Raw genomic sequence first — 13,251 nt, 5'->3', positions numbered from 1 at the left:
TTTTTCCCCTCCACGCATGGAATCGTCGGTATGCTGCGATCATATTCGCACAATGCTACCAAGGCTACAAATTTGATACATGCAGGTGGGCTTTTGCAGCAATGTTCTAAAATACATATACCACCATGGAGGCCTGCATCACCATTAGATGAGTATGAATATGAAGGTCCCGTCCGAACTCTCGTATGTTCTTGCTGACCATGTTAGATGGGTCGCAAAAGATGCCAGACCTATCAGTCTGCGCCAACTTATGGTATTCGGGCGATCGTTGACTGAAGCTCGACTGATAAGCTCTGCAAATTATGTGCGAACAGAGCTTCCTACCAGGTGAATATGCTCTTTCCGTCACGCATTCTATTGCTTGTATTGATAAGAGTGACAGATTGGCGCATCGCATACGAGATATGCAAACGCTTCCGTATGTCGTGGTCACCAATCCGCATATGAGTCAAGTCTACGAGTTATACTACAAAGCTTTTGAAAGCTTCCGGCGTGTGCGCGATATCAAAACATTAGACGATAACGAAAGACTATGCAAAGTCATCAGCAGTACCCTACAAGAGCATCTTACCGTGATTCCAAAATTAGCAATGGGCGTATTAGAATGTCGAGATCTAATGAATCCATCAGATATGGACAAATTTATGAATACAATTTTACGATCGAGGATATCCCGACGGGTGATTGCAGAGCAACACTTAGCATTAACGGAGACATTTCATTCCCATGGGCATTTTCCTGATGGGAAACCAGTAGAGGCGGAGTTCGTGGGTGAAGTTTTCTTGAGGTGCAATGCAAAGGAGGTGGTCGAACGAGTGGGTAGGGAAGTTCAGGCCTTGATGTCGGCAACCTATGGATCTACCACGATTATGCCTGAGATTCGGCTCGCGGGGCATCTCGAAGCTACATTCCCATACATTCTCAGTCATCTCGAATACATAATCGGCGAATTATTAAGGAACTCGATCCAAGCTGTAGTCGAAAAGCAAAGAACTGGTCGTAACATGAATAAACCACCACCACCCATAGATGTAACAGTCTGCGAAGCACCTCAACACGTAATAATTCGAGTGTCAGATCAAGGAGGCGGTATACCGCGAGATATCCTTCCGTACCTCTGGGCATTCAGCAAAGGACCGCGCAGCAACCAACGCCTCGAAAACCTCAACCAAGTCCCAAAAATGGCAGCAACCATGCAAGAACTACGGGTGACGGATGAGGCATTACCTGGACTTCAGGGAAGCGCAGAAACCATCGGCAATCAAGGTCCCAGCTCCACATCCACACACGAAACATCCCTCTCCTCGTTAACTAGCCGCCCTCCCAATCTTCGATTGGGTATGGGTCTCCCCCTAAGCCGTGTATATGCCGAATACTGGGCTGGGAGTTTGGAGCTGCACAGTCTAGAGGGATACGGCTGCGATGCATTTTTACAGATATCCAAACTTGGGAATAAGAATGAGCAGTTGACCATGAGAGCCAGTATGGATGCTATATAGCAGGATATGATCTTTTGAATATATCCGGGATGATTTGAATTACCTTCGAGTATGGATATCATTATACCAGATTTATATGCTTTTATTAGAGATTAGGTGTTGAAGTAGTATGGGATTTACGATGGTCTATATATACAAGCGACCAGACAGTTTAGGACAGAAAATCAATAGTACAGAAAAGAATCATGTAGGCAGGGTAATAAGAAGTAGAGTGAACAAACTATCATGAAGAAGCATGAATTACATCGTGGCTAAAACTAGTGGAAATGGAAGCCCCTCATACGAAGCTATTTAGAATTAAGAAGCCTTCTGAACATTAACTGTCGGAAAAAAAAAAGAAAAAAACAAGCTGCAAAATGACCTGTTTGCAACTATCCCGGCATCACCTCCATCATGTCATCCATCCCTGCTACGTCCCCACAATCCAATTTTAGACTAGAACTCCTCCCGAACCATGCATTATTTAACGACGGCCGTGACTGCGAGTTGCGGCATTGCCTTGCATTTGCTCAAGTTCCTGTTCTAGAGATTTGATAGCAGCATGCGTACTCTCCAAGTCCTTGTTCAAACGATCACGCTCACTGATAAGCTTCTGCTCCCATTGTCTGAAACGGTGCTCCTCAATCTTAACTTGTTCAGTGAAACGCTTTCTCAAGCTTTCTTCCTCTTCCTTGAACTTGGGGTTATCGAGCTTCCTAGGTCTAGCTTCACCGAATTTGCGAGTCTCCATTTGCTGGGCACGGTAAGCCTCGTAATGTGCTTCTTCGGTGGTGTGGATAAGATCGAGCATGTGTGTTCGGATGAGGATGGATCTCAACTTCTTGAAATCGCAGTGATCTTCGTTCTCGACTTCGGCCACACCCCACGCATATTGGCGTCCCTTAACGATACGTCCGTCGCCAGTTTTGACATCCTTCTCTGAGCCAATAACCGCGAAAGGCATAGCCGCCATCAAACTTCGTGCATGTTGAGCAGCAGCCTCGTCATCTTCTTCGATAGGTGGTGTGTAGATCTTGATGCCTTGTGCTTCGATGACAGCCTGGATCTGTAAAAATTATGTTAGCTTCGAAGTGAAACGATTTATTGACTATATCATACCCTCTGCTTAAAACGGACCAAATCAGCCGGGCTTAAGGTGTCGGCCTTAGCAACTACTGGAATCAAGTTCACTCTTGAACTGAGTCTCTTCATAACCTCAATGTCAAGAGGCTTCAAGGTGTGGCCAGTAGGTCGGATGAAGTACAAGCAAGCGTGTACACGTAAATCAATCTTATCAACACGACGAGGTTGTTGCTCTTGCAACATATAGGATTCATGTTGATCGTCCAAAAACTCAATAATTGGCATCCAGGAATCGCGGTTGTTGACATAATCTCCAAAACCAGGTGTATCAATAACAGTCAAACGAACTAAGATAATGTCAACAATGGGTATTTAATTACCACAGCGTACTGGATGTATCGAATTCATACCCTTGAAGAATTTCTCCTCTAATTCAGCCTTTGTGATTTCGATCTCGACGGTTTTATCCACCTGCTTCGCGTGTCTGCGTTTGTGATCGGCATAGTTTTTGATTGTGGTAGAGAAAAGGGTATTAATGAAGGTTGTTTTTCCTAGACCAGATTCGCCAGCAACCTAGAGGAAGTCATTAGTATGATACGGCAGAAGGATTTGAGAGAAGCATAAGAAAATGCATACCATAATAGTGAAGGCAGCACCTCTCTTTGCGACAATCTTGTGTCTCTGGTTTGGTAAGTTTGCAATTCCGATGGGAGAAGCGCTTTCAGCGGTGGGTGGTGCCATTGTGATTATTATTTTGTTGAAATCAAAGATTGAAAAGATTGTTAAGAAGAAATAGATGAAAAAGGTGGATGAGGTATCAAAATGAAGTCTTTTCCGATATTTGGGAGTCGGACAGTTTGGTGGTTGAACGAATGGTAAGACTTGGTTCTTTCTCACTTCAGGAGAATAATATGGTGGTATCTGCTGCTGCTGGATCTGCCGCTGGTTGAAATTCGAGTTACAAGCTGCCCCTGGGGATTTGCTGGTTCCTTATTTCGCCTAGCACCCCAAAAGCCACTAAACATGTGCTAATAAACGCTAAAAGTTATTGGTTGCATTGGTTGCATATCGGATTATCTTTTCGGATTAATTCTAAGAAAAAATTCCAATTCCTAATCCATGCAATGCGATAAGATTTTGAAGCTCAGAAAATCATCCACATATTAACATGCCAGTAAAACGGTAATGATGAAGACGGAGTTTAAGGTAAGAGGCTTTGAATGTTGGTATCGGTATTTACTAAGTCTTAATTAGTTCTCCAATCTCTTAGGGACTGTTTACAGCCAAGGAAACCTTCTCTTCAGTCCAGATGGTTCATGTCTATTTTCCCCAGTAGGAAATAGAGTTACTGTCTTTGATTTAGTGAAGTAAGTACCATCCTTCCAATTGCGTATTATTGTACTAATGATTTTCCAGCAATAAGTCCCATACGCTTCCATTCGCACACCGAAAGAATATAGCAAGATTAGGACTTGCGCCGCGGGGAAATTTATTACTTTCTGTTGATGAAGATGGCCGCGCGATATTGACCAACGTACCGAGACGAATCGTCCTTCACCACTTTTCCTTCAAATCGGCTGTATCAGCTATTTCGTTCTCTCCATCCGGACGCCATTTTGCTGTGGGAGTTGGGCGAACGATCGAGGTATGGCATACACCCTCAACACCAGATACAAATTCAGAGGGGGAATTGGAGTTCGCCCCATTTGTTCGACACAGAGTCTATGCTGGGCACTATGATACTGTTCAGAGTATTGAATGGTCAAGCGATTCTAGATTCTTCCTTAGTGCAGCAAAAGATTTGACAGCGCGGATATGGAGTTTGGATCCAGAGGATAGTTTTATACCTACTACACTGGCCGGCCATAGAGAAGGTGTTATGGGCGCATGGTTCTCAAAGGATCAGGAGACCATTTACACTGTCAGTAAGGATGGAGCCGTGTTTCAATGGGCATACATACGGAACCCCAATGCTCCAGAGCCAGAGGATGAAGATATGGAAGATCCCGATGATGATTCGCACACCCAATGGAGAATTACGGAGCGACATTATTTCTTACAAAATAACGCCAAGGTCAATTGTGTAGCATACCATGCCGAAACGAATCTTTTAGTTGCTGGATTCTCGAATGGTGTTTTTGGACTTTATGAAATGCCAGAATTTAACATGATCCATACTTTGAGTATTTCACAAAATGACATTGACTTTGTCACTATTAACAAATCTGGAGAATGGCTTGCATTTGGAGCCTCAAAGCTGGGGCAACTTTTAGTCTGGGAATGGCAATCTGAATCATACATCTTGAAACAACAAGGCCATTTCGATTCGATGAATTCCCTAGTCTACTCTCCGGATGGACAAAAGATCATCACTACTGCGGATGACGGAAAGATAAAGGTCTGGGATGTGAATACTGGTTTCTGTATTGTTACATTCACAGAACATACCAGTGGAGTCACAGCCTGTGAGTTTGCAAAGAGAGGGAATGTTCTTTTCACGTCAAGTCTTGATGGATCGATTAGAGCTTGGGATTTGATAAGATATAGGAATTTCCGAACCTTTACAGCTCCTACTCGACTTTCATTTTCATCTTTAGCTGTTGATCCAAGTGGTGAAGTTGTTTGCGCAGGATCTCTAGATTCTTTTGATATCCACATTTGGTCTGTGCAGACTGGCCAATTATTAGACAGACTATCAGGTCACGAGGGACCTGTATCATCACTGGCCTTTGCGCCAAATGGAGGCGTAGTAGTAAGTGGTAGTTGGGATCACACAGTTAGAATCTGGTCAATCTTCGATCGGACACAGACAAGCGAGCCACTTCAACTTCAAGCGGATGTACTAGACGTTGCATTCCGTCCCGATTCTCTACAACTTGCAGTATCTACTCTCGATGGACAGTTGACATTTTGGTCAGTTTCGGAAGCCGAACAACAATCAGGTGTTGATGGAAGAAGAGATGTATCAGGTGGTCGAAAAATAACCGATCGACGAACTGCAGCTAATGCTGCAGGTAACAAGAGTTTCAGCTCTCTGAGGTATAGTGCAGATGGTTCTTGCGTACTGGCAGGTGGTAACAGCAAGTACATATGTCTGTACTCGGTGTCATCTCTTGTCTTATTAAAGCGCTTCACTGTCAGCGTCAACTTATCCTTATCCGGAACCCAAGAATTCCTCAATAGCAAACTCTTAACTGAAGGTGGACCAGCCGGTCTTATCGACGACCAAGGCGAAGCCTCAGATCTCGAAGACCGCATCGATCGAACTCTTCCCGGATCTACCCGTGGTGGAGATCCTTCCGCCCGCAAAAGACTCCCAGAAGTACGTGTCGCCGGTGTAGCATTTTCCCCAACTGGAAGATCCTTCTGCGCAGCTTCGACCGAAGGTCTCCTCATATATAGTTTGGACACCATGCCCCTATTCGATCCTATCGATCTCGACCTAGCCATTACCCCCTCTTCCACTCTACACGTTCTTCAAACCGAAAAAGATTATCTCAAAGCCTTAGTCATGGGCTTCCGTCTTAACGAGGCTCCTATAATCCGCCAAGTCTTCGAGGGTATCCCTCACTCCAATATCGCCCTCGTTGTTGACGAATTACCTGTAGTATATATACCACGTCTTCTACGTTTCGTCGCCATGCAAACCGAGGAAAGTCCACATTTGGAATTCTGTCTCTTGTGGGTTCAGGCTATTCTCGTCTCACACGGTCAATGGGTGGGCGATAATAGAATTTTGGTTGATTCCGAATTGAGGATTGTGGGAAGAGCAGTGGGAAGAATCAGAGATGATTTAAGAAGATTGGCGGATGAAAATGTTTATATGATTGATTATCTTCTTAATCAACCAGTTGAGAAGGTTGTTGATGGCTTGGATGGAGAACATAGAGATGTGAATATACAAGATGTGGATATTAATGATGATGATGCGGATGCGGAATGGATTGGTTTAGATTAGGTTGTATCATATTATATGGATGGAAAAATTAACTTGGTTTTTGTGTTTATTTTTGTGGTTCTTTGTTAGGTTTTTGTGTGTGAGAGTGAGATTGAAAATATATGATGCCAGGCTTGTATAGCTTCATCAATCAACTAATCATGCAAGACCCATTAAATGTAATATTTCCCTCACTCTCTCTGTAAGACTTTTCAATATCCTATCACACAAAAATAATTTATACATCCCCATATTATCTAATTCCATCCCATCATCTAATTTTGCCCCATAACATAAGAGTTTTAGAAGTTACATTAAGGTTACTTCACTCACTAGTTACACATTAACTAAGCGAATGTAAGATTAAGACTTAATTTTTCAGAAGATATATATACATATTATACTCGTCTTTATAAAACTCTACTACGGGGAGATAGATGGGGCTAATGGATTTCATAGTATGGATATGGGATTGGGATTGGGATTGGGATTGGGAAATGAGGAACTTGAAAGAAGGTAAAAGGAAATGTTTAATTTTGTGGAGTTGTATTGGTATAAATATCTATATTATCGAGGAGAAGTAATATAATTTCTTAAGTTGTGTCTTCACGTTACATTACATAATATTATATCATAAATCTCACTCATTCAAGGCTTAGTTGCGGGCGGTGAAACTAGCCGTTCAACGGACTGTGTAGATTGCGTGATCGAAGGACCTGCATTTACTTTGTCTTTCGACGGAATCTCCTCAGCTATTTGCGGAGGTGGATGTCCAAATATCATCCCGGTCTGACCATCCCTTCGAACAGGCACCAGGCCTCTAATATTGAACTTCGCGGTCACTTGTAGATACCGAGGAAAGCTGGTGTGATACGCTGAAAGTACCATTTCATCTGGAACTACGAACCCAAGGTTCTTATGGATAATACGGGTGAGCCATTTGGCTTGAGGCCCTTGAAGTCTCAAGTATATTTCTTCAAGACGATTCCAGGTGCAATTGTCATGAGGCTGGGCGTGAGATCTTATAGCAGGTGATGACCGTTTACTTTGAGCAGCAATGATGATTAGCGAATCCTCTATCTCTTCCACAGTCACGTTCTTGTATGAAAAAATTGTCCCCTGTCACAGAATTTTAGTAAAGCTAATCGGTAAATGCGTACAGCACACGAATATTCCTCGGATGATACTTTGCGTAACCGAAACTTGAGTCTATTTCATGGATGATTTCAGGAGAATAGTTCCCCCTTAGCGATGATATACTGACCTGGTCTGTATCCCGGCCTATCTCCTTCATTATTCGTTCTACATGGTAGCCTATATCGTTCCTGATTATCTCATTGCAACTACCTTTAGGATTTGACACAGATATAGAGTCCATTCTCGGTAAAACTTTTGAACCTAGCACGTTGTTCGACAGTCATATAAAAAGTTCTGGCGATGAAGCGTTCGAAAGTAACTTGATTAAAATCATAGTCCCGATCAACTAGGGCTTCTGGCTTGAGGGTGGATAGAACAGAAGGATCATCTTTATGCATAGCATCCAATTCATCACGATGAAGTTTAAACCAACTGATCCAAGCATGGCTCATCTTTTGAATCCGAACATCAGGAAGCAATGGTATTGTCCTGCAAAGGAGCCTCTCGAATTCATCCGGAAGTTTGCATACCTTGTAGAATGGAATGCTTTTCATCATGAGAAAGTATGTTGTGCCAACTTGTAGGATGTGCTGATGAGGAAGAGGAATGAATAAGAAGATGAATCATAGAATGAATATGGGAATATGTTCATGTTTGTGAACAGATTATGGTTGTTATATAGAAAATGGAAGTATAATGGTATTTCTTTGTTATGCACTAGTCAGGTCGCGTAAAGACCTTTGGCTGTAGTAGATAACACACTAGGAGACACGAAAGCAGCTCGAAACCCCGTGACTCGGATGAACAGGATCGGATATTATAAGCTCCGATGTCAAGGTTAATCCGGAGAGCATGTCCTCTCCCCTCTAAGTTGCATGAACTTTGCTTTGCTTGCCGCTTTTGATATTTGAATTTCCCCTTTTATAACCCTTGACCAAGCTCAGACTATCAGACTGCTTGTTTAGTAAGTTGTTGTCCCATTCAATCACCAGTTCATCCCATTTGTTCTTCATCCACTACCATCTAGACAAAGCTTCAGGGTTGTTCCAGACCAAAACCCTTCAAACCCCATAAACTACGAGGATATTTATCTCTCAAGGGTCAGTTAAGCTACCTAGGAACAGCATACCTCCCAATTCAACTCAATAACCGTTGAAGCCAAGCCTAGAACGTTTTCGTACAACTCTTTTCCATTCCTTTCTTCACTTAAAGGTTACAACATAACTAACAACTACACACTTCTTTTTTATGCCCTCCTTTATGGATCTCGAAATGACATCCAAAACGAATCTGCTTTTCTGAATGATTATGGATATTTAAGTCTCTTATATATGTATGATGTTCACGATCATCTAAATCCATATCCACCTCAGCGATTTATCTAAAAATTATCTTCAATTCCACCACTATTTCTTTGTTCATCTCGTTTTGATTGTTCGCTTTCATCTTGTTTTTGTTGTTTGTTGACATTTCGCTTCCCCTACTACGAATGCATAACATAACATAGCGACTCGATTACGATACCATAAACATAAACTCGGGATTTCTTCAACTTGAATGCTCATTGCGAGAACTACTTTCTTTCCACTTTTCTGTGATCATTATATATACTTATTCTCCTCGATATGCAAAATGGATTCCTTCCACAATCGAATGACTTCAATTGATCGTGCTTCTGTCGAATCTATTCTAACAGGGGCCGATCAACCCACTGAAGTTCCCAGTCCCCATATTGGTGCTTCACCCAATAGAGTAAATTTCTCTGTAAAGGAACCACCTCGACCCATTGTACGACCAGATCGTGCACTATCATATACTTCTAGAAGACCAAACCGACTTTCGCTCACTTTTCCCGTTGCTCCAAGCAGCGGCCCCGAATCGGCCAGAGTTACTCCAACATCGTCAAATACCCCATCAGTTCCTGCCACTCCCGCAGACCCAAATGTTATCGTATCACCAAATGATCCAAACGGTTTTCTGGTTGCCCTTGCCAGTCAAGAAAGAAGGGTTCTCGAACTTAAGGAGGAACTCAGCAAAGCTGAGACTGAACTTAAGCAGTTGAAAACACAATGGGCACTTCATGAAGCAACAAAGAAGAGAGCGGAAATTCGACATGTCGAGAAACTTCAACCTGTGCAGACTGAGCGCGGGTCTCCCGATGAAAATGTATTAACGACTCCGAAACAAAGTATAGATATGGATCGAAAGAAAGCTTTTCTTGCCAACCTTCCTCACTTGCCGAAGGATCAGAAGAATCCTCGAAGGAAAATCATTACCGGTGGTCATACTCGCACCCTTTCGCTCCTATCTCCTGAAAGGATGACGCGCAATTCTACTGTCAACGAGGTGAATGGCACAACCTCAGTCGACCTCCCAAGAAGTACTACGATGCCAGATACGAGTATTGGTATTTCCAGGGTCAATACAAACCGAGCAAACCGAAATTCATATCAAGGAGGATTGGGAGTAACACATGGGGTGAAGCAGATTACAGAAGATGTCAAGACCGGGCTATGGAATTTTCTGGAGGACCTCCGCCAAGCTACAGTAGGCGAAGAGGCAGTCAATGGCAAAGCGAGCAAACGATCAAGCTTAGATGCGACACAACGCGGGCTCAATAAGCGAATCAGCAAGGGTAGTTTGCGAGGACGACGAGGGAAATCACCAAGACCAGATCCATCATCACAAAGGACATGGGACTCTTTGACTGGTAGTAATCCTGCCCTCTTAGATCTAGGAGGCGCATTATGGCAAGACCCTAATTCTCTTGCGGCACCCCTGAAACCCACGAACGTCCAAAAGAAAAGCGCAAGACCAATTTCCTTTCCCACAGCTACTATTGATGACGATGATTGGTCAAACTGGGATTCTCCAACTCCCAAATCGCCTATGAGATGGAGCGGCAGTTCCACACTATCTGGTCCAGTGACCCCAGGAAACACGAGCAGTGAAGATGAAGTAAAGTGAGCATTTCATTCTGTCATGGAGAGAGAATAATTCACTAACAACTATATAGCATTCTGGACCAACACCACCCGCTCGAATCGCCCTCAAGAACGGATGAGATCCAATGGCCTGCACTCGATAATTTAAAACCGGGCAATCTTAAGAAAACAATATCTACAGCAATGAAAGAATGGGAAAAAAGCCTTACTCCACCCCCTGAAGAAACACACTCTGGAGATTTCCTCACCGGGTCTCCGCGTGTTAATGGAAGACGTGAACGAGAGCCTGGTGTTGTTGCACATGATGCACAATCTTGATGAGCTGAGTAACTGGCTAGTAGGTAGGTATCCTTATGATAATGTTTTCTTCTGCGTGTAATGTATGGATGGGATGAAACTGGTGAATTGGATGGTACGGGATGGGTTAGGATGGAATGGAATCGGCAGGCTATGAGATGAGATAAGATTGTTACTTTTTTGTCTACTAGGTACCATCAGTGTGCCTACCTACCTACCTACCTACCTACCTACCTAAGTAAACAACTCAGATATCTCTTGGGTGGGGTGATTGACGATAGATGATTTTGATGAAGGAATGAAAATCACGTTCTTTTTTGGATCTGTTGTATTCTGTCCCGTTCTGATGTAATGTGATATAATGTGACATAATGTGACATAATGTGATATGATATAATATGATAAAACCTTTTCGTCTCTAGGTATTGGTAACTTAATTTTTTGATTTGATGATATAATAATTGATACAGATGTACAAGGTAATCTAAGATATTCAAATGCCCACCAACCCATTTTGTATACCCCAAAATCCCAAAGAAGAAATATTATAATCCTATTCCATTCCATTTCGGTTCATCTCCTCCTATCCCATTTCCTCTGTTTCATATTTAAATGTGTATGTATGTGCGTATTGTAATGTATTGTACATAAAAGTAATAGAGATATTCACACTCGTATCCAGGTACTGTAGTTACACCTCACCTCACCTCACCTCGCTTTTAGACAATACATTCCCATCCATCATTTTTCGTTCCTGTGCAGCTTTCCACATCTTTGGAAATAAGTTGAATCACTCAACCACTCAAGCCACAACCACAACCACACCACCATTTCCCTCCCCCTCCCCCTCAACAGCTACTTCCTCCTCCACCGCCTTCCCATTCCCATTCCCATCCCCATACAAAAAAAACTGCACAAAAACCCCCGCATCTAGCATCAACGTCCCTGCACTCCCAACCAACCAACTCGCATTCACAGCAATATAGCGCAGATACTCTGAGCGGGCTTCGCCAACCTCGCATTTTGAGTGTCCGTGCTTGGAAGCGGTGAGGCAGGGAGCTTCGTAGGCGAAGATAGAGAGGACGTATGTGAGATTGCCGATGCAGGCGAAGAGGAAAAAGAGCATAGAGATTCCTTGGGTGGATTTACGGCGGTAGTTGAGGAGGAGTTGGGGGATGCGGGAGGAGAGGTAGAGAATTGCGCAGAGGTAGCCGAAGATTTGGCCGAGGGGGGAGAAGGTGGGTGTGGATGGGTGTTTGGTGTTGTTGTGGGGTTTGTGGGAGGTGGAGGAGGAGGGGGATGTGGTGGTGGAGATCCACCAGCCTAGGATACCGGCTATGCAGACGAGGAGGATGCTGAAGAGGTTGAAGAGGAAAGTTTGCATGGGGGTGGTTGGTTTGTCGTTTTTGGTGGTGGAGACATCACTTGGGTTAGGGGGGTCGAGGAGTGGAACGACGGGGGAGAGATGTTGAGCCGAGACGGAAGTGCTGCTGCGGCGTCTTTCTAGACCACTCAGCAGACCTGTGGTCTCGCTGGGTTGAACAGCTGCGACTTCTGCGTAGGTGGGTTTTTTTGGTGGAGTTGGAGGTGGCTTGACTTCATCCCGCCAGGTGAAGCCTTTGTAGTAGAAACATTGGCCTAGGAGGACTATATCGGCTATGGTATAGTAGACGGCGAGGATAATCTAGAAGTGTTAGTGCGGGAATCGTGACATTCACGGAAAATAACTACCATAGTAGGAAGGACACCCTGCAACATAGCACCCCAGATATTAAAAACATCACCAGCAAGCCAAATAATGATAAATTGTAAGGATAATCCATCAGCCTATTCGAAATATCAGTGCAATGCTCCACCAACCAACCAATCTTGCCTTCAAGCATGCATGCAACTCGAATTGCAAACAAACCCTCAACAAGTCACATGGAAATACTCACAGAACCTCTTTTCCAATTCTCAATAATCTGAGGACTAAAAACTACTATCCAACACGCAATTGAAATGGATCCACATATACCTGAAATGGCAGTAATATCCAAATTTAAATTTTGAGTCGGTGGAACCATTTTTGTTTTGGTGGTATGTAATTACCAATGGTAGTAAATATTCCCCCGAAAATAAATAATAAAAAATGAGGGAAAATCCACCTCAATTCCTCTAATTTCCTGTCAAAAATGGCTTGATATATCGATTGCACCTGAACCTGAACCTCGTGCAAGTGTGGCGGTCTACCCAACGTCTTTATGGTAACACAAAGATCGTATCAATAATGTCGAGCGAACTTCTCGATACTATTGATGTGTAAATATTGATATCTGTGCAAATGAGCGAGATGTGAAAGTGAAGGTATGGTATTGTATAGGTATAGTTGTGT

At 43.3% G+C, this 13,251-nt stretch overlaps 6 protein-coding genes across 6 annotated transcripts; 3 read left to right on the top strand and 3 right to left on the bottom strand.

The window, feature by feature from the left end:
* Window positions 1-839: 839 nt before the first annotated feature.
* On the top strand, window positions 840-1,499 carry SS1G_07714 (hypothetical protein; the record flags this gene model as incomplete). The annotated part of the gene is made up of 1 exon (XM_001591039.1): window positions 840-1,499. The coding sequence occupies one exon, from the start codon at window positions 840-842 to the stop codon at window positions 1,497-1,499; it is 660 nt and encodes a 219-aa protein (XP_001591089.1).
* A 463-nt stretch (window positions 1,500-1,962) lies between these two features.
* SS1G_07713 (hypothetical protein) lies at window positions 1,963-3,302 on the bottom strand (the record flags this gene model as incomplete). The annotated part of the gene is made up of 4 exons (XM_001591038.1): window positions 1,963-2,544; window positions 2,598-2,908; window positions 2,972-3,134; window positions 3,198-3,302. The coding sequence occupies 4 exons, from the start codon at window positions 3,300-3,302 to the stop codon at window positions 1,963-1,965; spliced, it is 1,161 nt and encodes a 386-aa protein (XP_001591088.1).
* Window positions 3,303-3,729: 427 nt separating this feature from the next.
* On the top strand, window positions 3,730-6,519 carry SS1G_07712 (hypothetical protein; the record flags this gene model as incomplete). Its single annotated transcript, XM_001591037.1, has 2 exons — window positions 3,730-3,743; window positions 3,978-6,519. 2 exons carry the CDS (start codon window positions 3,730-3,732, stop codon window positions 6,517-6,519), a joined length of 2,556 nt encoding a protein of 851 aa, XP_001591087.1.
* Window positions 6,520-7,146: 627 nt separating this feature from the next.
* SS1G_07711 (predicted protein) lies at window positions 7,147-8,189 on the bottom strand (the record flags this gene model as incomplete). Its single annotated transcript, XM_001591036.1, has 3 exons — window positions 7,147-7,617; window positions 7,763-7,896; window positions 8,069-8,189. The coding sequence occupies 3 exons, from the start codon at window positions 8,187-8,189 to the stop codon at window positions 7,147-7,149; spliced, it is 726 nt and encodes a 241-aa protein (XP_001591086.1).
* Window positions 8,190-9,267: 1,078 nt separating this feature from the next.
* Window positions 9,268-10,898, top strand: SS1G_07710 (hypothetical protein; the record flags this gene model as incomplete). Its single annotated transcript, XM_001591035.1, has 2 exons — window positions 9,268-10,598; window positions 10,652-10,898. 2 exons carry the CDS (start codon window positions 9,268-9,270, stop codon window positions 10,896-10,898), a joined length of 1,578 nt encoding a protein of 525 aa, XP_001591085.1.
* A 781-nt stretch (window positions 10,899-11,679) lies between these two features.
* Window positions 11,680-12,943, bottom strand: SS1G_07709 (hypothetical protein; the record flags this gene model as incomplete). Its single annotated transcript, XM_001591034.1, has 3 exons — window positions 11,680-12,561; window positions 12,609-12,704; window positions 12,815-12,943. The coding sequence occupies 3 exons, from the start codon at window positions 12,941-12,943 to the stop codon at window positions 11,680-11,682; spliced, it is 1,107 nt and encodes a 368-aa protein (XP_001591084.1).
* Between the last annotated feature and the right edge of the window lie 308 nt (window positions 12,944-13,251).

Source organism: Sclerotinia sclerotiorum, genomic scaffold, assembly GCF_000146945.2.
Source record: "Sclerotinia sclerotiorum 1980 UF-70 scaffold_10 genomic scaffold, whole genome shotgun sequence".
Classification (NCBI taxonomy): domain Eukaryota; kingdom Fungi; phylum Ascomycota; class Leotiomycetes; order Helotiales; family Sclerotiniaceae; genus Sclerotinia; species Sclerotinia sclerotiorum.
The sequence above is the reverse complement of the archived record's forward strand: the minus strand, read 5'-3'. Positions and strand labels throughout refer to the sequence as shown.